The sequence below is a fragment of the Erigeron canadensis genome, chromosome 9 (genome assembly GCF_010389155.1).
Source record: "Erigeron canadensis isolate Cc75 chromosome 9, C_canadensis_v1, whole genome shotgun sequence".
NCBI classification, from domain to species: domain Eukaryota; kingdom Viridiplantae; phylum Streptophyta; class Magnoliopsida; order Asterales; family Asteraceae; genus Erigeron; species Erigeron canadensis.
The window spans coordinates 20,141,718-20,167,674 of NC_057769.1; the positions used below are offsets into that span (position 1 = coordinate 20,141,718).

At 36.9% G+C, this 25,957-nt stretch overlaps 1 protein-coding gene across 2 annotated transcripts; it reads left to right on the forward strand.

Moving 5' to 3' along the window:
* Positions 1–12,939: 12,939 nt before the first annotated feature.
* LOC122582935 (uncharacterized protein At2g34460, chloroplastic) lies at positions 12,940–17,634 on the forward strand. 2 transcript variants are annotated; one of them, XM_043755365.1, is made up of 5 exons: positions 12,940–13,073; positions 13,228–13,398; positions 16,592–16,711; positions 16,805–17,077; positions 17,290–17,634. In XM_043755365.1, the coding sequence occupies exons 1-5, from the start codon at positions 12,981–12,983 to the stop codon at positions 17,452–17,454; spliced, it is 822 nt and encodes a 273-aa protein (XP_043611300.1). In that variant the 5' UTR covers positions 12,940–12,980; the 3' UTR covers positions 17,455–17,634. The 2 variants fall into 2 exon arrangements, with proteins under 2 accessions (XP_043611300.1, XP_043611301.1); XM_043755366.1 differs by lacking the exons at positions 12,940–13,073; positions 13,228–13,398 and adding an exon at positions 15,634–15,881.
* The last annotated feature ends 8,323 nt before the right edge of the window (positions 17,635–25,957 follow it).

Here is a 25,957-nt window from a genome sequence, read left to right on the forward strand (position 1 = left end):
TTTGCAACCCATCTAGCTTTGTTCCTTACTACAACTCCATTTTCATCTTTCTTGTTCTTGAAAATCCACTTGGTGCGAATTGGTTCTTCTTTCCTTGGATTTGGAACCAATCTCCATACCTTCAGTCTCTCAAACTGAGCTAATTCATCTTGCATTGCTTTAACCCACTCTGGATCACAAAGAGCTTCAGAGACTGTGTTTGGGTTCGATGTTACTCAGTGAAAGTGCAACAAGGCACTCATTGACTGTAGTACGGGTAGAAACACCAGCTTGTGGATCTCCGATGATCTGCTCTGTAGGATGATCTTTGCGCATACGTGACCACTTGTTGTCATGAGGAAGAGGATCTTGTTGATGAATGTCAACATTATCATCATTAAATCCAGAGTTCTGTTGAGAAATGGAATCATGGCTTGGAAGAACTCTTTCCTCAAAATTTGGATGATCAAAATCCAGTGGTACATACACATTTGGAGTATTTGATGGATTTGTTGTTTGGGTGATTTGAGAAGGTTGTTCTTGAACATTCTGTTGAGAATAAATATCACTTGAAGATGATTCTTCTTGCTCTGAAGAATTTATAGATGATTCACGATTGTTGTCAGGAATTGGTTCATTTGTTTGAATAGGATCATTGTTCGGAATTGGTTCATTGATGACTTGAGGTTCCTTTTCTTGAATCGGTTTTGAATTGTAGAATTCTTCGAAAAGAATATCTAGCTCTTCACTTGTTGGAGTTGGATATTTCTTGAACTTTGAAGCTAAGGTAGACGCCCTTGAGGAAGCACTTGAAGTACTTGGATCACAAATTGTTGGTAGCAAACTTTCTTGTTCAAATATCATGCCAGACATCTCGTCAAACCAAACATTCATGGTTTCTTCAATCGTGTTTGTTCGACGATTAAAGATGCGATATGCAATCGATGTCTTTGAGTAACCAACAAAGTAACCTTCGTCACCTTTCTTTTCAAACTTTCCAACATTTTCCCGATCATTCAAGGTATAACAGACACACCCAAAAATATGGAAGTAATTGATGTTGGGTTTGCGTTTGTTAATAACCTCATAAGGAGTCTTCTCATGACGCTGATTGATGATGGACCGATTTTGAGTGTGACAGGCAGTGTCAACAGCTTCAGCCCACATATTTGATGGTAATTTGGAATAAGCAAGCATTGTCCTTGCTGCTTCCACCAGCAAACGGTTTCTCCTTTCAATGACACCATTTTGTTGCGGGGTACGGAAAACAGAGAATTGGTGAGTGATGCCTTTTGATTTGCAAAATTCATCGAAGATGGCATTTTTGAACTCAGTACCGTTATCCGAACGGATACAGCGGACTGGAAGTTGAAGATTCACTTGAATAGAAGTGATGAAATCGATCAAAATTTGAGTTGTTTCATCTTTTGAAGCAAGAAACTTGACCCAAGTGTATCTTGAATAATCATCAACGATAACCAGAATATATCTCTTCCCGTTTCTGCTTTGTACTTTCATAGGCCCACAAAGATCCATGTGAAGCAAATGAAGAGGTGCCAAAGTATGTGGAATCTTCTTTGGTTTATGAGAAGTTCTCTTGATCTTCCCAACTGCACAAGAAGGACAGACATGCTCACTCTCATACTTGTAGTCAGGCAAGCCTTCAACAAGTTGCTTTTTGACTAAAGCATTGATGGTTTGATAATTCAAGTGAGAAAGCCTTCTATGCCACAACCAAGAATTTTTTGAGGTAGCTTTTGAAACAAGACAGATATTATCAGTTGGTTGGTTATCATCAAGATTAACTGTGAAAAGATTCTCATCACGATCTCCGCATAGGATATCAATTCCATCTAGAGTTTGGACTTTGCACAGAGATTGTCGAAAAAGAACTTGAAGGTTGTTGTCACAGAACTGTCCAACACTGAACAAGTTATGACTCAGACCTTCAACATAATGGACTTTCTTAATGACAATTCCGTTTCTTTCAATATCCCCATAACCTAGAATTGGAGCGAAATTGTTGTTTCCGAAACGAACAGTTCCCATGAACCTTTCAACAAAATTCTTGAGCAAGTATTTATTGCTAGTCATGTGTTTTGAACACCCGGAATCGAGTATCCATACACAGATGGTTATTTCCTGCAATCAAAAATTTTAACCGACTTTAGGTACCCACTTAAAGACGGGTCCTTTGTGGTTAGTTAACACAGGCAGGGAGTATAACTTAGGATATGCATACAAACATGCTTTAGAATCAATATGAGCATTAACAAGCACACCATCAATAAGCACATTCGTATAAAAAGTACGCACATTCACATTTGAATTAAAAGTAACATGTTTAACAACATTCAAACAAGCACGACCATTATCATTGTTTACAGCCCCACAAGGCATAGCCTTGGATTTATTAACATTGGATTTATGGTTGATCAAGACAAGAAGAATGAGAACTACCGAACCGATATCACCGCTTTGAATGATAAGATGAATCAAAATATCAAAAGTCAACAAGCGGCGATCAAGGATTTAGGAGTAAGGCTTGATAGAATGGATAATTCTAATCGTCAACAAGGATCTTTGCCAAGTAATACCCAACAAAATCCTAAGCCTTCCGGTTCGAATGATGGAGGTAATAAGTATCAACACCCTAATGTTAGGAATGAGCATGTAAATGCCATTACTACTCGGTCGGGTAAGGTAGTTAATTCTCCTATTTCTCCTCCTATTTCTAGTGCTACTAATGTTCCTACGCAGGTTGATAGTGAGGACGAAGAAGATGAACAAATTGATGAGGATGAGCGCCCTGAGATCCCTACTTATACTCCTCATGAGATAGTGCCTCCTAGCCAAGGTACTTTTGATTCTCTCTTTCCTTCGCAGGGTTATCAGCAGGAGACATACTCGTATAGACCTCCCGAGTTTGATTCAGCTACTCATACTTCGGGCTATGGGATGTATACCGGTGCTCCTCGATATGGAGGACATTTCTTTAGTTATTCTACACCGGGTGGAGGTGAGACTAGAGGACATACAGGTATGGGTACTCCTCATGTTGCTCCGGGAGATGATTGGTTTGCTGCTGAGCGTAATCCTGATGGTGCTGACAATGTTCCCTCTGTATTCCCTGATCCTTGATTTTGATGATGCTATGGTGATGAGATGGTGGTGCCGGATTCCGTGGGCATTTAGTCATCATGATTATATTTGGTTCACTTTGGTTGATGGTTCTTGAAACATTGCACATTTATTTTTTTTTCCGATTTGGTTGTAATGCCCTTTGTTGGCACTCATACATTTTACTTTTCCGTATTTAGGTTAGTTTATTTGGTATGTAAGGTAAACGCTAAGTAGGGGGGGGGGTTGGTTGGTTATTTCATTTAACTAATTTTCTAATGCTTATTATGTTTGAGTTTGTTTTGATTGTGTTTTATGCTTTTGGAGAGGAGTAATTCATATGCATATGCTGGCAGTAAGTTCAACGTCCATTCATTGTGACGATTCTACCTAGCATACCAACATTTACCAACATCCGGCAAGTTTTCGTAATTCTTTTCTTTTGTTTTTATTTTTGCTTTTACCTATTTCCCATAGATTGTCTTTAGTTCATTGTACAATGAGGACATGGTACAGCTCAAGTATGGGGGGGGGGGGTAGGTAAATAGGAAAAAGCCGGGTGAAATTGAGACTCTTTTGATGAGATTGAATAGATTTTTAACTTTTGATTGTTTGTCCTATAGTTTAATTACTTTTGTCACATAGGTTTAATCATATTAGTAACTAATTGAGCTATATTCCCTTTGGTAAAATTTTTAAATTGTGAAATTTGTTTTGAATGATCGTTAAGGCAAATCCATTTGGGATTGATTACATGACTAGTACACTCTACCACAAAGGCTTTTGGATTTATCTGGAAGTAAGAGTCTCTTTTAGAGCTTTGAACTATGATGTGCAAGTTTGAGGTTAATTTATTCCATTTCCGTTTTTCTTTCTTTGATATGAGTGTGCCGGTGATTGCATTGATTCAAGAACTTGTCTTAGTTGATCGTCCCGTAGTTTGCTAGATGATAAAGAGGTAAATTTAGGTTTAAACCCGTTATGTCTATCATTGTTTGACCATGTTCGTATGCATGTGTTTTAGTAGCTAATCACATTGGTTAGTGAATTTCCCTTGTTTAACCTTTGTTGCACTCATTTTTAGTGCAAGATACACTTAGAAAACTTGTTGAGCCTAGCCTTTTCGTTTGTGTTTAAATCCACTTAAATATATAACCTATCCTCACCATACCGATAGTCGAAATCCTTGGTTGTTTATTAGTTGCCTATACGAGTTGGATGATGTGGGGATTGTCTTGGTTGTGTTGGGTTGGTAGATTTCCTTTTAATGGGGAGGATCGATTCGTCATAATTATGGAGAAGTCTAGATTGTTCTAATTAGTATTAGTTATGATTTGTCAACAAATTTTCAAAATTGTAAAAAGGGGGTACCAATTAGATAGGGTAAAAGTAGTTCATTGAAAAGAAAAAGAGAATGAAAAGAATGAAAAACAGAAAAAATGAAAGAAAAAGAAGAACTTGGACTATCAATTGGTATTTCCCTAATTTTTGGCAAATAAATGTAGAGTTGGTACATAAGTTTAAACCAACAAAGTTTTTTTTTTTTTTTTGATTGATTATAATCTTCATTTGGACTTGACAAAGTTCGTTAAAGCTAACATTGGTATGTTATGGTGGTTAGAAGTCGTTTAGAAGGTCATACACCACAATGGTGTTGGTATTAATCGTTCTATTGGGGAATAATGTCGGGAGAACGTCTTTTGGGTTGTGGATAGATGGCAACTAGTGATATGGGTTGTGTTGGACTAGACTATATGTAAAACCTTGTTAATTGTTTGTGTTATTTTTTTTAACACCAATTATATCCCTAAATTCCCAAACACATTGTTAAATACCCTTGTGAGCCTTTGTACATTTCAACCATGTTATTTACCTCTTTTGATAGATGTTATATGGTGTTTGCACCATGGCGACATAGGGACGATTCTATTACAAGCCTATGGTTAAAATATATGCATCACGACTAGGTTTCGAGTGATTGATATGATATTTCAACCCAATAGTTTGTTAGTTGGAGAAAGTTAGTTGAGATGTTCTTCTTTGATTTGATTAAAGTGCTTAGTCGTGTTTTCAAGGCTTGTGGATCATTCAAGTATTGTCAAACATTTCAATTTTTCATTTAAGATTAAAAATGCTTAACTATTCTTATGGTTTTGCTTCTTTTTGGATTAATGTCATGTTTTGCAATTGAGAACTAAGGGAATGAATGTTTTGAAACCTGAATTTGCTTGAGGACAAGCAAGGCTTAAGTATGGGGGATTTGATATGTCCATTTATATGCATATTCCCATATCATTTATAAGTCGTTTTAAGCTTAATTATGTGTAAATTATATGTATATTCGATGCTTTAATGGTGTTATTAGTGATTTCAGGCTTAGAAAAGGTAAAATGGTTAGAAATAGCTTTCGGAGGACTAGAAGATGCCCTAGGATGGTTCGTGGACGCATACGAGTGAAGACGGAATGAAAACTACAAGTTTTAGCTGAAAACGGGGCAGGTGCGTCGCACCTGGTAGAGTGGTGCGGAGCATTTTCTCATTAGAAACTTGGAAGTTGTTGGAAAGCAGGGAGGTGCGACGCACCAACCCTGTGGTGCGTCGCATATCGGGCAGTATTATTTTTGGAAACAAGGCTAGGTGCGCCGCACCTGAAGCTTGGTGCGTCGCACCTGTAGGTCGGTTTGTGAAGACTTTTTGCAAACTCTATAAATACAAGACCATAACCCTCCCATTCGATATACAATCACCTCTAGTCGATTTTAGGGTTCTTTGGGGCTATTGTCAGCAGCTTTTTCGTCCATCAAGGTCTAAGGGTTGTTCGTGAGCTTCAAGGCATTCGGTTGTCGATTTTCTTAGCGTCTACTTGTTTTCTACACATTGGTACAATATGTTCTTCTATATTCTTACTCTTTGTGCTTTGTTTTTGATTATGAGTAGCTAAATAATTCGTCATCCACTGAGATGAAGTGATACATTGAATAATGGTTGCATAAATCTTTTGAATTCAAGTTGATTTGATTTAACGTTGTGTCGTAATCTTAGCTAATTAATTCTTTGTTATTTAACTCTTAATTGCGGATAGTTTTTGCATGATCTCAGTGGTAACTTAGGTTGTGTAGAAGTTATTTTGATTGCTTGGTTAGAAGCAATTGTTTCTATGACGGGTACGGTAGAAAGTAATTAATAGTTAATAAGGGTTAACGGGTTAATGGTTGGGTACAATCAATAGACACAATTGTTATCTAAATAACCAAAACAATTAGTTGGCTAGGAAAGTTATGAAAGTCGTCTTGGGGTACCGGTCTTAGTAATGGAACTAGTTAATTAAGGAAATTGAATAAAGTAACGAACTTGACGGGTACGGAGTGAGTCTTTGTTTGGTTCTCGGTTATAAAATCAACATATTTGAATTGGTTCTTAAATTATATGCAACCTAAATAATGTGTATCATGGGGTCGAAGTGGATGATCTTCTCATCTTATTTGATTTAAAACAATTCTCTTTTCGATAAATTCTTAGGAATTTCTAACTCTTTCAATCAACTAACTTTTAATATAAAAAACAAGATGACGTGGTGTCTTTAAAAACCAAACTCTTCTTAACTACTTAAAACTCGCTAGCTCTTTGTAGTCTCCATGGAATGAACCTTTACTTACTTTCATCTATATAGCATACGAACGGGTCCACTGCCCGATTGTATGTAGTATTCGATTTGAAGTATTTTTAAGGATTTTAATTTAACTAGATTTAAACACATCAGATCTCGTTGTTCAAAGAAATATTTGAGGCTTTTATGATCGGAATAGATGGTAAACTTGACTCCATAGAGTTAGTGGCGCCAAATTTTTAAAGCGAAGACCACCGCCGCTAACTCCAAATCATGAGTAGGGTACCGTTTCTCATGCTCTTTCAATTGCCTTGAAGCATAGGCAATGACTTTACCCCGTTGCATAAGAACACAACCAAGGCCATTAGATGATGCATCACAATACACCACCATATCTTCAAAGCCATCGGGTAAAACAAGAACCGGTGCTTGACTTAACCTTTCTTGAAGTTGTTGGAAGGCCATCTCTTGTTCACTCGTCCATTCAAACTTGATGTTCTTACGAGTTAACTTGGTCAATGGGGAAGCTATTTTAGAAAAGTCTTGGATGAAACGACGGTAATAGCCCGCTAGCCCAAGAAAACTTCTAATTTCTGACGGATTCTTAGGTTGCTCCCACTTCATCACCGCACTAATCTTAGCCGGATCCATCATAATTCCTTCACTATTAACCACATGACCAAGGAATTGCACTTCCCATATCCAAAACTCACATTTGGAAACTTTGCATAGAGCTTCTCTTTTCGTAAGGTTTCCAAAACCTCCCTTAAGTGAACTTCATGATCGGATGAACTTTTTGAGTAAATGAGAATGTCATCAATGAAGACGATCACGGACTTATCGAGCATAGGGCGACAAACACGGTTCATGAGGTCCATGAAAGCCGCAGGAGCATTAGTAAGGCCAAATGGCCTGACAACGAATTCAAAATGACCATAACGAGTCCGAAAGGCGGTTTTAGGAATATCTTCTTCACGTACTTTGAGTTGGTGGTAACCCGAACGAAGATCAATTTTGGAAAAGTACGAAGCTCCTTGGAGTTGATCGAATAAATCGTCGATTCTAGGCAAAGGATACTTGTTCTTTACAGTGACTTTGTTGAGCTCGCGATAGTCGATGCACATTCGCATGCTTCCATCCTTCTTCCTTACAAAAAGTATCGGTGCACCCCATGGAGAATTACTAGGTCGAATAAAACCCTTGTCAAGTAATTCTTGTAGTTGCTTCATCATCTCTTGCATTTCCGTTGGAGCCAAACGATAAGGAGCTTTAGCAATGGGGTTGGCTCCTGGAATAAGATCAATTGAGAATTCAACTTGCCGTTCAGGAGGAATGCCCGGCAAGTCTTCGGGAAAAACATCGACGAATTCATTAACAATAGGGATGTCTTCGATAAATAGGGGTTGCTTCTCAACATCTACGATGTGAGCAAGATAAGCATGACATCCATGAGATATGTAGCGGTTGGCACGAGTAAAAGTACACACGGATATAGAACGTCCTTTCCTATCACCGTAAACCACCAAATCTTCGCCCTTAGAAGTCTTCAAATATACCGCTTTTTCATCACACGCGATCTTGGCGTTACAAGAGCTCAACCAATCCATACCTAAGATTATGTCAAACTCTCCCATTGGAAAAGGAATTAGATTAGCTTGGAAGAGTTCCGAAGAGATTTTGATTTCACACCCTTTATACACATCCTTCACTACTTCCGTCCTATCATTACCAACCTCAACTTGCAAAGTATTTTCTAGACATGACTTAGACACGGGAATAACATGAGTTACTCTAGTTGCAACAAATGATCTATTCGCCCCCGAATCAAAGAGAATTCACATAGGCACATTATATACAAGAAATGTACCTGTGACCACATCATCGGTGTCTCTTGCTTGCTCCACCGTGAGTTGAAAAGATCTTCCACGTAGGTTTCCATGAACTTGAGCGTTCTTCCTCTCCGCCTCCCACTTTCTCTCTTCTAGCCTCTCTTCCTCGGTCAACTTAGGGCATGAGCTTCTCATATAACCCTCTTCAAAGCACTTGAAGCAAATAAGGGGTTTTTGAGGTTTAGACCTACATTCCCGACTAGTGTGCCCCGGCTTCCCACAAGTATAACAACCCTTGTCCGCCGCCCTACATACTCCCGAATGATTTTTCTTGCATTGGCGACAAAAAGGAACATTTCTTCTATTTGAGTGGTTCCCAGAACCACTATCTTGTCTAGGCCGCTTGTTTGGAGAATTCACATCTTCATACCTTCTTTTCAACACACCTTCATCAACCCTTGACATCTCAATTTCATGATCTCGGGCCACATCTGCCAACATGGAGAAAGACTCCATTTGACGCAAACTAATCTTCTCCCGAAGGTTCTTCCTCAACTTCAAATAAAATTGCTACTTGAGCAATTAGTCATTTTCAAGAAATTCCGGACAAAATTGAGCCTTGTCCAAGAATTAGGCTCGAAATTCGTTCAAGCTCATGTTGCCTTGACAATCATTGAGGAATTCACTCCTCAACTTAGTTACCTCGGCCTCCGACCGGAACTCCTTGAAAAACATTTCCTTAAATTCGGGCCATTCCACATTATCTAGCGCCTCTTTCTTGATAGCCAACAAACCATCCCACCATCTCTTCCCACTGTTTCTAAGCATGCCCACCGCAAATATAACTTTAAGATGTGAGGGACATTGACTAGTACGGAAAGCCCCTTCTATCTCCGATATCCACCTCGTACAAACAATGGGATCACGATCACCGTGATACTCCGGAGGGTGGCACACTTCAAAGTCTCGAAAGGTGAACTTCTTCTTGTAACTTCTTTCCCCCGTTACTTCCACCTCCTTCTCCCCTTCACTCTTTTTGCCTTTATCCTTGGCATCACGTTTCTCAAATTCCCGTTGCACGTTAATTGCAACCTCTTCCCTGATCATTTGAGCTATATGATTATTCATAGCCCCTTCCATTGTCGCATTCAACCTCTTAAGTAAAACGGGAGTGTACTTTTCTAAAGCTCTCCCTATTTGGTCCGATATGTCCATGCTATCCTCATCAAATATAGGCTCTTCTTCTTCGTGTTGTCTATGGTGTTCATCTTTGTCGTTGTGTTAATCAGCCATACTATAATAAGATTGAATAAACGGATTTAATTTCATAACCTATCTCTACACGCTCAAACTAAAACCACACCTATAATTTCATACTAAACCGTCTCACGGTTTGATGTCGTTAGTTTATCAATTGTTAGTACTTCAACCACAATAAGGCCGGCTTCTTATTGTGCTTTAAATACTAGCAAGTGGATAAACTAGCATCATCAAACGCATCTTTCGGTCCCATATAAAATTTCGGTCACCTAAGGTCGAGTCTCAACGAAGGTTTAAGTCTAGGCACTCTCTTCACGAGGGAATACCTAAATCCCTTAAACCTTGGCTCTGATACCAACTTAAAAGGACTAGACTCGATAAACCGAAGTACAAAAAAAAAAAAAAAGTTTTTTTTTTTTACACCCCACTACGCCGCAGTGGAAAGCCTCAGCAAAGAAAGGGACAAAGCCCCACTGAGCCGCAGTGGGCTTGACACCCTCTCACTGCGCCGCAATAGGAAGAACATCAATTCTGGTCGAGGAAAACCACTGCGCCGCAGTGGGCAGCACATCAGCAACCCTAAAACATTTTTGACACTAAATCGAACTAGTGACCTTCAAATTTCAAAACGAACTTTACAAAGCACTTTCCAGAGATTACCAACAACATTACAAACACGTTGTATACATAATTACAATTTAGTCTAGTTTCAAAACCCTTGAACACCAAGAATGGCTCATTTACCCATTTGACGTTATTTTTGTCCAAATACAACTTCACATTTTGCTTAAACTTACACTTGCCCATTTACACAATTTAACCAAAACAAGACCATCAAAACGAAATGTATCAAGAGCCAAAGGGAGAGGGACTTCTAAGCCTCTAAAAGCCAAAACTAGCCATTCATCCATGAATGACCTAATACCTTCAAATCTTGCAAAATACCACTTCAAGCTCTATCAAATCTTTCAAATCAACCACACTAGTTCCTTCTTCCGGAACTACCTATAAAAGAGTAAACAACTAAAATATAAGCAAAGGCTTAGTGAATATACTTGCATACATTTACGAATACGAAGGAGGGCAAGGTACAAGGACTTTTACATGTAACCTATGGCATCGTCATGTCACATTTACATATTCACCTTGCACGCTAACAACACATATATGGATCCATATAAGCTAAACAATCACATCTATCAGGATTCTTAGGCCCCGGAGGTTCTTAGGCCTCATATCACATCAACTATCGGGATTCTTAGGCCCCGGAGGTTCTTAGGCCTCATAAACAATGCCCCACATGGGCTTTATGCCAAATCAATTACCATGGTTGGAACATTCACATCTCATGGTAATTGACCCAACGTAAACATAAGGGTATGCAAATATACTCACCTCCTCCGCAAAAGGACAACAATGCTAAAACGAATAAGCACAAGCAAGCTTCAACCTATAATCATATCATAAATGCATAAGCTTACATTCACAACTTGACTAGTTCAACCTAGCCCTTCTCAATCACTAGCCTTTCCTAAACCCAAAACCCAACCCATTTGTCATTAAGTTACTTTCATCTTTAACTATAACATTAGGTAGTTCAACCTACCATTTTCATTCACATCTCAATAACTAGTAATATTCATCTTTTCTTACAAACTCAATTCATCACATGAACTTATCAATTTCATAATCAAACACATCATATAACTCAATGACAACTAGGTTAACTAAGGAATTGGAGAAAATTAACCATAATTCATTTTCTAGCAAAAAGCCCCAATTTGGTTCATCCATGAACCCTAATTTCAACAGAAAGATAAAAACTAAATTAAGGGAATTCAATACCTCAAGATTAAATGAGCTAATTCAAAACTTAAATTGAAAATCCTCTTTTCCCCTTTCTTCTTTGAAATTTTCGGCCACCACCACACAACCCACAAACCCTAGCTTTTCAATCTTGCTTGATAAAAACTGATGGTGATGATTATTATGATTTTTATTCTTGAATTAGAGGGAATGAGGCTTGATTTTAGAAAAGTTAGAGAGAATGCATGAAAATGAAGGAGAAGAAGAAAATAATGTAATGGGAGGTGACTCAAAAGAAAAGGAGGGTTGGCACTCTTTGGAGATGCCACGTCCCATCTAGTTTCTTGGTATTAAAATACCCGCTATCCGCTAAAGTTCCAACCAAATTAACCCCAAAATCAAAAATAAAATACTAGGAAATTAATTTAATACCAAAACTATAAAAAGGGGTTAATTTCTTTTACCTTAAAAATCTTTGAGGTGTTACAAAATTTTTTATTATGTATCATTTTTATCAATGTTGACTGAAAATTACATCAAAGTTTTGTCAAATTATAAAAGTTTCCCTAATTGTAAACAATTTAAAATCTTAAAATACTCAACTACATATTTTTCACCATTATTAAAATAATAAACGAGAAGAGGTTCGCTAATAAAAAGATTAATATGGAGAAGATTTTTCAATCAAACAGGGCACCAGGCTTGCTAATGAAAAGCTTAATATCGAGAAGATTTTTCAAAAAATTAAAGCAATAGGCTTATTGTAGTATAAAAATTGGTGTAAATTCAATATATTGTAATTTTGTTGTTGTATAGTTAGCCCCTCCACTGATTTGGTGGTAGTTAAGGGCTGTTGTGAATAAAAGTAACTTTCTATTAAAAAAAAACTATTTGTAATTTTACATTATCATAAATATAGCAAAATTATCTTATTAAAAATCTATAACAAAAACCATTTTCCTAATATATTTTCAACATGATTATCTATACTTAAGTTTACATTATCATCATATCATACAAAGATATAACATACATATCATACTAAGCGTCGTAAAAAGATCGATACAAAACACTTTTTTCGAGTAATAATATCAATAAATTTCAACATATTTTTTTATAACTATTAATTTTATTATTGTAAACGCTTAATATATTTATCCCGCGTAATATGCGGGATAATAATCTAGTGAACCAATAAACTATAAACTAAAATACTCCTTAAAATTCAAATTAACTTTAAAGATTCTAATGTTTTATTTTAATGATTTTTGGAACATTTCGTACCGAAATCAGTAAATGATGGCAGATTGGCAACCGTCTCACGCCAAGAAATACCCCAATTCTCAACAAGCGGTAAAAATATATGTGGCTGACTGGCAATGGCCACTTTATCCCCTCTAACGAATTCTTTCTTTCAAACTTTCACCACTACCGCTTCTAAATCATTCCTCCAAACCATCAAATCAACCACGGTAATTAGTAATTTATGCTACCTCCATAAGAATTATACATGTTTTAAAAAAGAAATTTACACACTTATGTGTTTAGTTGATTACCCAGAAAGATAGAATCGCTAATAATAAGAATTATGCTGATGGGTCATAATGTGTTTTGTTTGTTGGTCAGATGGAAATTACAGCTGAAAAGAAGAAGATATTTGTAGCTGGAGCCACTGGTAAAACTGGTAAGAGAATTGTTGAGCAGCTACTGGCTAAGGGCTTTGCGGTTAAAGCCGGTATGCGTGATGCCGACAAGGCTAAAACAATCTTTGCTAATCAGACTGAAGATCTTCAGTTTGTAAGTTTTTATAAACATTATTTATCAAATATATACATTATTATTCTTATCTTATGGGTGCTTAGGATTGAGGTTACAAATTTATTATTGCAGTGCGTCCTAATATAACTTTCCGCTTTAGTCATTTATTATGTCCAAAGACTATGATAAACATTTTTTCCAATCTCCAACAAAGATTATTGTCCAATCAATGGTTGGAGCCTTTGCCTCTAGATACAGAGGTCATGGGTTCGATCCTCATGCCCAACAAGGCTGGAGGTCCTTTTCTACCTTTGGTATAACCTGGAAGCATCTTCTCTATTCTTGGTAGGGGTAAGGCTATCTACATATCAATCTCCCTCATACACCATCGAAGACGGTATTGGGACCCAAAACCCGTGGAAGACGGCATTGGGAGTTACTTTAACAAAGATTATTTGTCCGGCTACCTAGGTTACCCAATGGCGTAAGGCACCCCATAGCATACTACTGACAGAGAGTACTTGGTAGCCATAGCGCCATTTCTGGAAAAACCTGCCGCCTGAAAGCCCAATGCGGTAAAACCTGTCTTGGATCAGATTTGAACTCTAGACCTATGGTCTTAAATACATCTTTTCATTTCCCCATGCCAATTGCGCTAAAGCTCATTGGCATAATTATACACTTTAAAAAATTGTTTGATATAAGTGCATGGATGAGCTAATAACACTACCACATCATCATCATCATCATCATCATCATCATCATCATCATCATCATCACACTATTAGCACACTAAATCCACCTTTTTCACAACAATACGTGGATACTAAACTTAGTGACCTTTACCAATTGAAAGTGCCTTCTTGAGCATGAAACAGTTGAGACTATTAATATTTAATCCATTGAATTTATCTACTGGTTTGGACTTGGTTTTAAAAAGCGGCACCTAAGCGCTAGGCACAAGCCTTAGAGCTTTTTGATACTCAAGGCGCAGAGTTCTTTTTGAGCTTTTGGATTAAGCCCGGGCGCTAAAAAGCGCGAGATTTTTGTAAACAACAAATAATTTTTTCCTTAATGAGTAACTTTTTTTTCCTTACCGTTTCTTTCTTAACAAGATTGATCTTTTCTTTTCTCTTTCTCAATGAGACTAACAATCTTTTGGGTGTTTCTTTTCAAACTCCAAAAGTCCAAATTTGATCAAAGCCGGACTTAAATGAGGCTCTTAATGATGGTGTTTTGGTATTTTGTGTTATAAATACTATATGATATATTTATTTATAAATCTTTTCCTAAGTCTGCGCCTCGCATACAAAAAGCTTTTTCGGAAATGGAACAAGTCGCTTTTGTGCACCTATCGCCTTTTAAAACCATGCGTTTGGACATTTACCCTTTTGAAAACTCCCTTGTATGCTTAGTTTCTTGAGAACAAGATGGACGATCTGATCAGTCGTGTAACTTTAGCACTATTATTTTATCCCTAGACTTGTATAGGCTTAATGTTATCTATTTACGGGGCCTTATTAGGTTCTCTTGTTCACCAAGTTTTAAACCCTAATCTTTTAGCTATATATACTGGTCATTGTATTTGTAATTTTCGGTTGTACTGAGCTTGATAAAATTCCCTAGTTGCAGCCGTGGATTGGTTCGTGTGAGATACCACGTCATATTCTCGTGAGCTTTATTTTCTTCTTTATTGCTTCCGCAGTGCAACCTGATTTTCTACAGCAGCTCTGGTGTTTATTTTGCAGTGTGATTAAGTTTGCATGGTTTATTAGAAATGATTTTTAACAACCACTGGTACAATACCTCTTACCATTCAACTATTGGTGTAACTTTTTTTAAGGTTATGTCCGGTTGTGATCCTCGTAGTTTACTACATTATGATTTCGGTAATGTTTATACCTTTGATGTTGATAAGTATTTACTTTAGAGGGATTGGGTCTTAGAGCAATTAGAAGTTCATTTTTCGCAAGCCCAACCGATTACGAAAGCTCATGCTGACGCCAAATGTTGGGATGTTATTTTTGAGGTATGTGACCTGGTTTATTGAAAGTTAGGGCCATATCGCAGACATCGGTAGCTCACCGCGTGAATCAGACATTGGCCTGAAATTTGAAGTATTAGAAAAATTAAGTGGGTAGCATATCGTTTGAAGTTGCCTAGAGGGTCGACTATTCGTAATGTATTTCATGTATCCCAATTAAAAAAGTTGGTTGGGGAAGTGACGTTGGAACATGTTTCCCAACAGAAATTGAGACAGTGGGTGTTGTTCAGCCAGCTGAAGTACTTGGGATGCGAGGGAAGGCTAGTAACAAGGAAGTGCGGCTGTCATGGGAAGGATTGCCCGTGGAGGAAGCTACTTGGGAAAATATGACCAGGTTATAGAGCAATTTCCAGCTTTCCACGTTGCGGACAAGGTAATTCTTCTTGGCGGGGTAATGATATGGATCATGCTACTGGTAGCCATTTGGGCCAGGTTTATAGTCGGAAGAAGAAGAAAAGGCCCATCCGGAACTATGAGGGTAAGTGTCGGTCTTTTAATTTTACTTTGTTATTTTTAGCATTTATTGACAGCCAAGTTAGGGTGTGTTTATTAATACAGGCTTGCAGCCTACGTGCTTAGTCATTGGTATTGTAATTGAGTCGTGAACTCTATGGAGTCTCTGGAGCTCGAATTCCAGCACTCTTTAATCATTCAATTTCAGTTTTGTGTCATTAAATTGTGTTCTTTTGCTCGTATTGTTCAAATCTGCTGATTATTCATAGCACGTTGAAGGAAACATAAGAGAGAATGAGAATATGGAAGGGCCCCCTATGTATGCGCTAATCGATTAAGTGCACTGTACAATTCCTAATTGAAAATATTATTAGAATACTTAAAGAAACATTAATGAAGCAGTTAAAGGCAAAACTGTCATTCAACTAAAAGGTAAGCTGTAATAATTGAACATTTTAAAATGTTCGTCAGCTATTTTTGGTTTTGTAGTTATTCGGTTTCAAAGTCGCGGTTACGCCCGTTTGCGCATTTTAATCGAGGCAATGTTATTCTCATTATCTCACTATTTAGAGTACATTAACCAGGAATGATCATATATACTTGTGAAGACTGAAGATTTTAGATAAGCAGTATGTGTCAGTATATCCTGCAAAACTCTTTGTTGTGGTTAACACTCTGATTCATATTACCTCTTATAGCATAAGCACTTTTTAAATGTTACATATCTACTTTTAGGTGAAAGCAGATGTAACTGAAGGTTTCGAGAAGTTGGCCGATGCCATTGGAGATGATTCAGTTGCTGTCATATGCGCTACCGGTTTTCAGTATTCACTGGACGTATTGGCTCCTTGGAAGGTAACTTTTTTTTCATGTGTTCATCTTTTCAGCATTGAATATGTCCCCATTGGAATATAAAGATGTCAATATATCAACTATTTTGTGTTTAAGGTTGATTATTATGGTACAATCAACCTAGTTGATGCATGTCGGAAGGTTGGTGTGAGTAGATTTATCTTCGTTAGTTCCATATTGGTTAACGGTGCTGCAATGGGCCAGTTGCTTAATCCAGCTTATATAGTTTTGAACGCTTTTGGACTAGTTTTGATGGCAAAACTTCAAGCCGAGCAATACATACGGAAATCTGGTATCAATTACACGATTGTGAGGCCCGGAGGGTTGAAAAATGACCCACCGAATGGGAGCATTGTCATGGAGTCAGAGGTATTAAATTTATATTCATTGGAACACTTTAACTTTTTGGTCAAGCCGATTTGTTTACATATTGGAAATGAGTCAATGACATGAAACTATAACTCAATTCAAATGGTACAATGTTACATATCAAGTTATCAACCTTGCATCCCAATTTTGATCCATTTGACCAAAAGGGTCAAACTTAAACAGAAGTACCTCATTGTTCGTGTCGTCTATAGGATACACTCTTCGAAGGGTCAATTTCAAGAGACCAGGTAGCAGAAGTGGCTGTTGAGGCACTGCTTCATCAGCAATCTTCTTACAAAGTTGTGGAAATAGTTGCACGAACAGATGCTCCTAAAAAGTCGTTTGAAGATTTGTTTAGTTCCATTCAAGAACGGTAACTCGTATTGCTTTAAACAAACTGTTCATTGTATTTTCTGTCTTTATTTTTTGGTTATTGTTGTATACCAATGATTCTGATCAGGTTAATAAAAACCTTGGTCAAGTATACAAGAATACATCTTCATTAGTTCAAACCAAAAACAAAACATTGGTTTCAACTGAACATTCAAACTTTGACAGATTCACATAGAGCATCCAATAGTTACATTTCAGCAAACACTTACTTCTATACATTACAATTTGCTCAAACTGGTACCTATTTCACACAAGACACTTCGTGTCTATTCATGTCTACTGGTCAGAAGACCTAACGGTATGGTATCAAATATTGACGAAAATATTACCGGTCAAGTTGCTTTCTCTAAAAGAACTTGTGTGAGTTGATGATTTGATTCCAGAGGTTCTTTTTTTGGTACATCTTCTACGCTTCAACATTATCTTAGCATGGCATAAAATTCTTGTCCATATTTTCTGCTTTATGTAAATAATAGATGTGTCTTAGATCATCCCCTAAATGCATACTTGATTCCCTATTCAGATTGGTAAGAAACTACTTGGAAAAAGAAAAAATACATAAAAAAAATAAAAAAATAAAAACAAAAACATTTTTACTCAAAAGGGAACCTATTTAGGTTTTGTCAATTGTAATATACTAGAAATCATTCGGGTGCGAAAGTAAGGTGTATAACAATGGTGAATGTGTGTGTGTTAGTGTGTGTATTGAGAGAGAAGATATGTGTGTGTGGAAAGCTTGGAAAATGTTATTGGCAAAATGTGACAACAGGTTACAAAAGGTTAAGGGGGTATTTATACTCTAAGTAAAATACATAAGCTCCCCCTCAACCTTATATTAAACATACAAATTACCAATGTAAAGAAATACAACTAAGCACTATTTTGAATTTCTAACATTCTCCCCCTTAGTTCTTGGTTGTCTTTCATTGGTTCCTCTCGTTTCTCCTCCTTCTTTTCTCTGCTCGTCTTTTCTTGTTCTTTCTTTTCTTGTAATCTTGAGCTGCTTTTGATGTTGATGGCTTATCATTCATAGAACTCCAGAAAGCTCTTTTCTTGTAACTATTCCAAGAGTCATTCCAATACCTCTTAGGAATGAAATGCAGTTAGCACCTTCTGGACGTTCATCGGGCAATCTGATGTTGTCTTGAAAGTTAACTGGAGGAATATTATGAGGACCTCGTTCATGACTTGGATTCCAAAGAACCCATGAACCTGTCTCAGTATGAATAATTCCTTCTCTTGGTCTAATTGTTCTGGCAGCAATAAGATCTCTAACCCTTTGACGCATATCAATGGTCTTTTGGATCCGTCTTATGTTTCTTTCTCTCTGAGTCTGGATGTTTTCATTTTCACAAGGATCAGGATTATCATGTATGGCTCTGAGGAAGAATAAACAATATTTCAAAGTGCCATCTGAATACTTGGGAAAATCAGATGCACGGACAAAGATTTTTCCTCTGAAGCTGTTGATGAAAACAAATCCATCCAATTCTTCTATTGGATCTCCAATCTGATAAGAATTCAATTCATATCCTCCTGCTCTCTGATTTGGTCTCGTGAGATTGATTCTTCTTGTTCTCCTTTCTAGACCAATTTGGAAATCATTAAACTCATAATATCTGATTAAAGCCTGAATGTGACTCTTCAGAGTTTCATAAGCAATGAGTTGATCTGGAGTCTTTGTAATCAGATGAGCATACTGATTGTAGAGAAAGAGGATGTCAGAAATTGGCAAGTATTGGAAAGATTCTTCTTGAACAACATAAATGTGACCATCAGCTCTGCGAACTCTAAATCAAACAAGTCTTTGGTTCTGGTACTTGATAGGAGCAAACAATGTTAACACACTTGTAATTGGACTCTGGAACTGATTGTACCACTCTTCACTTCTTACTGAACTTTCAGCATTCATCATCTCTAAGTATGCATCCCTTTGATTTTGATGTCTGAATAGAAAGAATGCTCTCAACCTATTCAAGGTCATGTTGAGTCTTTCCTCAGATGAGCAATAAATCGGGAAGGCTCTTTCTTCAATGTATCTTGCCCTGCATACTAACTCTTCAGGCCTGGTATTCAAATCTAGCATTTGTGCATAATTCTCATAGAAATACCCTTCATTTATTTGCCAAATTCTATCTCGAGTAATTCTTGGATGTCTAACTCCCATGCTAAGCTCTCTTGGAGTATCAAGATTATTTGTATCTTTCAGATCATAGATAATCTCTTCAAAGATATCTTTCTCAAATTGTTCTTGAGACATAGCTGGTCTTGGTGGAGCATCATTAGAATCATCCGAATCAGAATCACTATCATTATTAGTCCCATTCCCTGGTTGAAACGGATCAGGATCACTTGATTGATCAGAACTTGACGTTGTTGAGTAATGATGAGAGAGGTATTTAACAAGCGGAGGCAAATCATCTGAATCAGAATTATGAACTTGATGAGCTTGAGATGATAAAGGAATATCTACATTTTGACTTTGATCATGCTTTTCAACTTCTTCTTCAACTTCTTCTACATTTTCAAATCTTACTTGCTCAGGTATCTCTTGATCTTGATTTCCTTCTGTTGTAGAATTTTGAGCAACATCAGCAACATTTTCTTGACCACTTACTTCTTGTGTTATGTTATGACCCTCTCCACTATCTTGAATATTCTCCTCCTCGGGTTGATCATCAGGATTTTGATCATCCGGACTCCTTAAGATAGTGGCCAATCGACATTGTTGGTCAAGCTCAGTGATTCTCTTTTGAAGAGCTTCAGTTTCAGCCTTATGCTTAGTGTCAGTATCCAAGAAATGGAGATATGAAAGAATTGAATGACATATGGCTCTCTTTGGTGGGTTCAGATTAGGCTCTTCAGATCTTAATCTACGAAGGACTGCCATAATGAGAGTATCAGTGGATATACCACTTTCATGAAGCCGACTAGCAGTATAGTCATTCAGATAAGCATCACTAATATCAGAGTCTGACGAAGATGAAGAACTTGAAGAATAATCAGGAGAATCAGGATCAGGGAATGTTTGTTGAATTGGAATAGTTGTGGTAGATATTGATGTTGGTGAAGCTGGAATTTCTGGGAGTGTTGGTGATGTAATTGGGGATGATTGAATAATCGGTGGTGTTGATATGATTGGTTGAGAAGACAAAGGAATAACAGTTGTAACAGTTGAAATATGAGGTGTAGAAGGTGTTGAAATTGGAGTAAAAACAGATGAACCAATTCTAAGTGTACCACCAGTAAGCAATCTACGTGGTGATAAACTGGTTTGAGCCATGGGAAGTTTACCAGTAATAGTATATCTTGAAGCACGTAATACACTGTCTTGACCTTGTTCAATTCCTTCAACCAAATGAGTCACTAAATTACGAACAATCGGTGATAGTGTCACAACAACTGGAGATTCAGAGATCGGAGTATCAGGAGTAACAGAAACTGGCACATCAGTAGTTCCAAGTGGTTCTACTGAGTGACCTGACGACATCATAACTGTCACAGGATTTCCTGTTGTTCAAAAGTTTGAACAACAGTTGATGATTCGGCTTCACAACCAGAATCTTTTGGAAAGTGGACAAACATAACACCGGTGTCACTTAGATCAACCGTTAAACCCAAAGCACGAATAGCCGCAGCAACTGCTCGAGCTCGAGAGAGTTCAAACTGTCGCTGAGCCAATTCAGCTACACGGGTGCCTTCGTTCAAAGCTGGCATAATGTTAGCAATGGAAGGACTTCCAAACAATCCTCGAGAGGGCACTGAAGCCGAGCTCTCTATGTTTGTTCCGGCAGCATCACTTAGATGTGCAAATGGTACAACAATCGGTGTAAGTGTCCTAGGGGTTCTAGACAAACGTGCAGAAACGATAGGCAAGAGAGGGGCAGATGTCTCTTTAGCTTCAACATACACAGTCTCTGAAGGAGACTGGGATGGATTACGTGGATTTTGCCCATGCAATAATGAGATGTCAGTCTGTAGAGAGACTTCCGAATGGCTAGAGGAGGTTTGACCTTGCAAGAGTTGGGAGCTCTTGTCTTCTACCCTAGGTCGAACCCGGCGAGTATATGTGGTTTTGACTAATTGGAGGCCAACGTTTTTTTTTTGCCTTTCACCTAGCCCGGACCTCTCATCCTCTCTAACATTTTCGACTCCTCCCTCATTTCCTCCTTGTCCCTCCGGGATGTCCATGACATCATCAGCAAACTGATTGGCATCACTATCAGATGAATCAATATCAGAATTAACTACATCCTCTGGTTCAGCTTGTTTGAAACGATCATACTCAAAGCGTGATTTCTTGAATGTTTTCTTTTTAATATTGACAGGAATGGACTTCCTACGGCCTTGATGGTATGTCGGTGGGGAGATAGCATAATGGTGTAGATATGGTTGATGATTGAATTGAGTTGGAACTGATAGTGATTGAGGCATTACTGGGGGTTCAGGGGTGATGATTTCTGGAAGTGGTGTTGATTGAAATGGTGATGAATGTCTTTGTGGTGATGGTGTTCTTCTGATATTTGAAGTTTTAGGAGGTGGTGATCGGATAGGTCTTGGAGTCCCAGACTCAGAGATAGTATTCTTAGAAGATGTAGGAGAAGGAGGTTCAGCTGGTGTTTTTCTTTTCAACTGCTTTTTCTTTGAAGAACTTCCCTTCTTCTTCTTCTGTTGATGCACTTTCTTAATTAACTTTAACACAAACATTTCACCTTTCTGTTTCTTACTCTTTGGCCTACCTGAACTGGATTCACCCTCACTCTCTTTTCTTTTCCTCTTAGACCCCTCACTTGGCAACCTATGCACAACTTGGGTAGGAACCGGGAGGCTTTCCGGTCCCAGAGTTGTTCTAATCCAGTCCAGATATGCCTTCTTGATATCATCAGAATCGGGAACCATATCAAGTAAAAATGATGGAATCAGATAAGAATAGTTAGGAATACCAGAGTCTCTAACAAACTTGAAAGGATGAGTAACAACTTTCCCTGTTTCAAGAAGTCTTGGAATATGCTTCTTGTTCCTGATTATACTGCGAACAATTGCTGAGAGAAATCTGATGAATGGAATGTACTTCTTGGGAGCAGATATTTTTCCATTTACTGCAACTATCAGCTGATCCCAAAGAAGTTGAGCAATATCATAGTGCTGATTGAACACAAACCTATAAAATATGTACAGCATTGTCTGGGTCAAGTTATCCATTCCTCTTGTATATGGATGAAAACAGTTGCTGAGAACAGAAAACACATAGTACCAAATTCTTGGTAACTTCTTCAGCTTGAAATCAGTTGTTTTTGTCAAAGGACCGTCATAGCCAAGTGATATCAAGGCAGCAAACATTACTTCATTTGACTCAAATGTATCATAATCATTTCTCCCATTTGAGTTTGCTTCTGGTAGCCTTAAATATCTTCTGAAATCATCTAAATTGAATTCGAAGTCATATGTATTCTCTCCAGAACGAAGTTCAAATTGAAAATGGCCTTGTCGACGAAGTTCTGGAGATTTAACTTTGGCTTTAGTCCTTGAAGAAGATGGATCTTGTGGTTGCACAAAGATAATAGATCTCCACATATCAAATAAATGTGATTCAGCAAGATCAACATCTACTGTGAGAGCATGAGTAAGAGGATGATTGTGGAAGATTGCTGAAATGATTGGAAAGCCGGGAGCATTGAAAGGATCATTCAGATATCTATTATTTCTCATATTGATGGAATTTCCGGCTGTGAGAATTTCTTCAATCGATTCATTAATGGCAATCTCTTCATCATGTCCAACCTCTTCTTGATGATCCATTATTTTTATATTTTTATGATTTTAAGACATAAAACATTTAACACACAGAAAAATAATATTTGAATAGCAAATAACAAGGTTCACACAAACAAGTTATATAAGATACAAAGAGGTTCACAAAGGCTATCAACTCAGTGTATCCTTTATAAATCATTTGTAATGATAAAATAAACACAGAATAGTTAAACACATATTTTCCATATATAAATTTACAAAGAAGTTCACAAAAGGCGATCGATTCTTTGTACTCTTATATACTTTGATATGTATAGAACTTTGAAAATTAGATATAATCATATAAGTATGATATATTTGAGAATAATAAGGAAGTACACAAAGGCGTTCGATTCCTCGTATTCCAAAATATATGACAATTATATGATCATACAAAGCAATTTGTCACACCACACAAGAATAAAAGGAAAATAAAAAAAATTTTGAAAGAATTTTTTTTTTCCAAGTATAGAAATCAGAACGATCTAAATTAGATCGTTCTGAGTAAAACTCAGTTAAAAGGAAATGAAACGATCTAAATTTAGATCGTTTTGAAAGCTTTAAGGAAAAATAATGAAGAATAGAAAACTGAAGGTGAAACGATCTAAAAAAAATCGTTTTAAACCTTTTGAGAGAAAAAGTTTAAGAGTGGGAAAAAGGAAGTAAAACGATCTAAAAGAGATCGTTTTAAGTTTCTTATGAGAGAGAAAAAATGTTAAGTATTGGAAAGAAAAAGTAAAACGATCTAAAAGAGATCGTTTTAGGTTTTGTCAGTTTAAACACACTTTTGAAGTGAAGAAAAATGAAACGATCTCAATTAGATCGTTTTAAAACTTTTAAGAAAAACTTCACTTCATTTTTGAAAACATAAAGTGACATCAAATACATGATCTCTCTTTACATTTAAAAGTATCAGATTTGAGCGAACCGAATTCATAAGAATTCAGTTACCCATCAATTGAATTCCAAACACACTTTCAAACCACACAGCGATCAGACCCAAGAACGATCCAAATTAGATCGTTTTGGTCTCAGTCTCAAGGGATTAACAATGAAATTACATGAAATGAGAATCAAGAATCGTCTTTTATAAAGTCGTTTTATTTCCAAGTCATTTAGAAGCTAAAACGATCTAAATTAGATCGTTTTAGAATCAAACAACTTAGACATAAAATAACTTTGCCAAACACGAAATATTAGCCAAACAGACAAATACTTCAGCACACACAATGTATCAAAATGAAATTTAAGCATAGCTAAAACATTTAGAAACATAATAACCAACATCACAATGACATAAATCATCTAAAATGAACTTAACAAAATTTTGAAGATCAAACACTAATCATACTTTCACAGAACAGGGGGGAAGGGTTTTGAATTTTCAAAATCATCAAATAAAGCATTTAAACATGTAACAATCATTCACACTTATCCTAAACATACTTCTAATGTACATGATTAACATAGAAACACTAACAGGCATGAGAAATTCAAGAAAAATCGAAAAATGAGATCTACATTCAGTTTCAAAATAGTACCTGTGGATGTGATTAGATGATGATAGTGTTATGGAAAGAAATGATGACAAAAAGATTTGCAACAAAACCCTTAATTTTGTTTTGATGATCAACAACAAAGATTATGATGATGATATTGGGTGTGTGAGTGTGTGTGAGTTTACGGGTATATGTGATCGGATAAAAGACAATAAAAAAAGATTTCCCTCCTTAAAGAAGAAGATAAAGAAAGTGGGTCGGGTCAGGCTGACTGGATCGGTTTGGTTATCTGGGTCGGGTATGGATTAAATCGGTATTGGGCTCAATTGTTTTTGGGCTTTTTCATATAACAGAATTTAAAACAATAATAAACAAAACAAAACAAAACAAACAAAAAATATTTTTATGAATTTTAAATTTTCAAATTTTATATTTAGTTTTTCTAAAATAACAATGAGTTTCTAATCAAATAGTGCAAATACACAAACTCCCCCTTGATTCATGAATTATCCTTTTACTCCCCCTCAAACATTGCATGATATAAAACATATTGCACGTAAGCATAGCATCAATGTTTGACAGATAATGAATGAAATTAGAGAGATGGAGGATTTTTACAAAACATGCAGAGGCAAGTAAGCGTATTGGTAATGAGCACTTATTTGAGATGGTTTCTTTGAACAGAAACTCATTCCAGAATCATGTGTTGAATATCTTCCAAAGTGGAAATACGTAACACAGACCTTTATTACCTACAAAAAAAATTCAGTTGTTCTCGGTACCCACTGTTGAATGGGTCCTTTTGGGTTAGAAAAATTGGTCATGGTATACAAATGTGGTTTACGAACAAGAGGTTTACTCATTGAACTTTTCACTTGATGGTGAATTTTTGTTTTATTGTTTGAAGATGTGGGATTCTATTTCTTTGGAGTTTTAACAGTGAACCAACCATACTGATCCCTATAACTAGTTATACCCTTAGATGTTTCTTTTGTGAGGAAAACTCGATTAGTTTTTGACATCTTGGATATTGAACTATGTTTAGAGATAGTTTTAAGAGCAGAGGTTCTAGAAATAGATGAAACATGAACCTTAATGGTGTTCTTACCTTTGACAGCTGGTGCAAGCTGACTTTTGGGTGAGTAAAATGAAGTTGGAGCAATCTTAGATTTAGATTCCTTCTTTGGTTCAACTT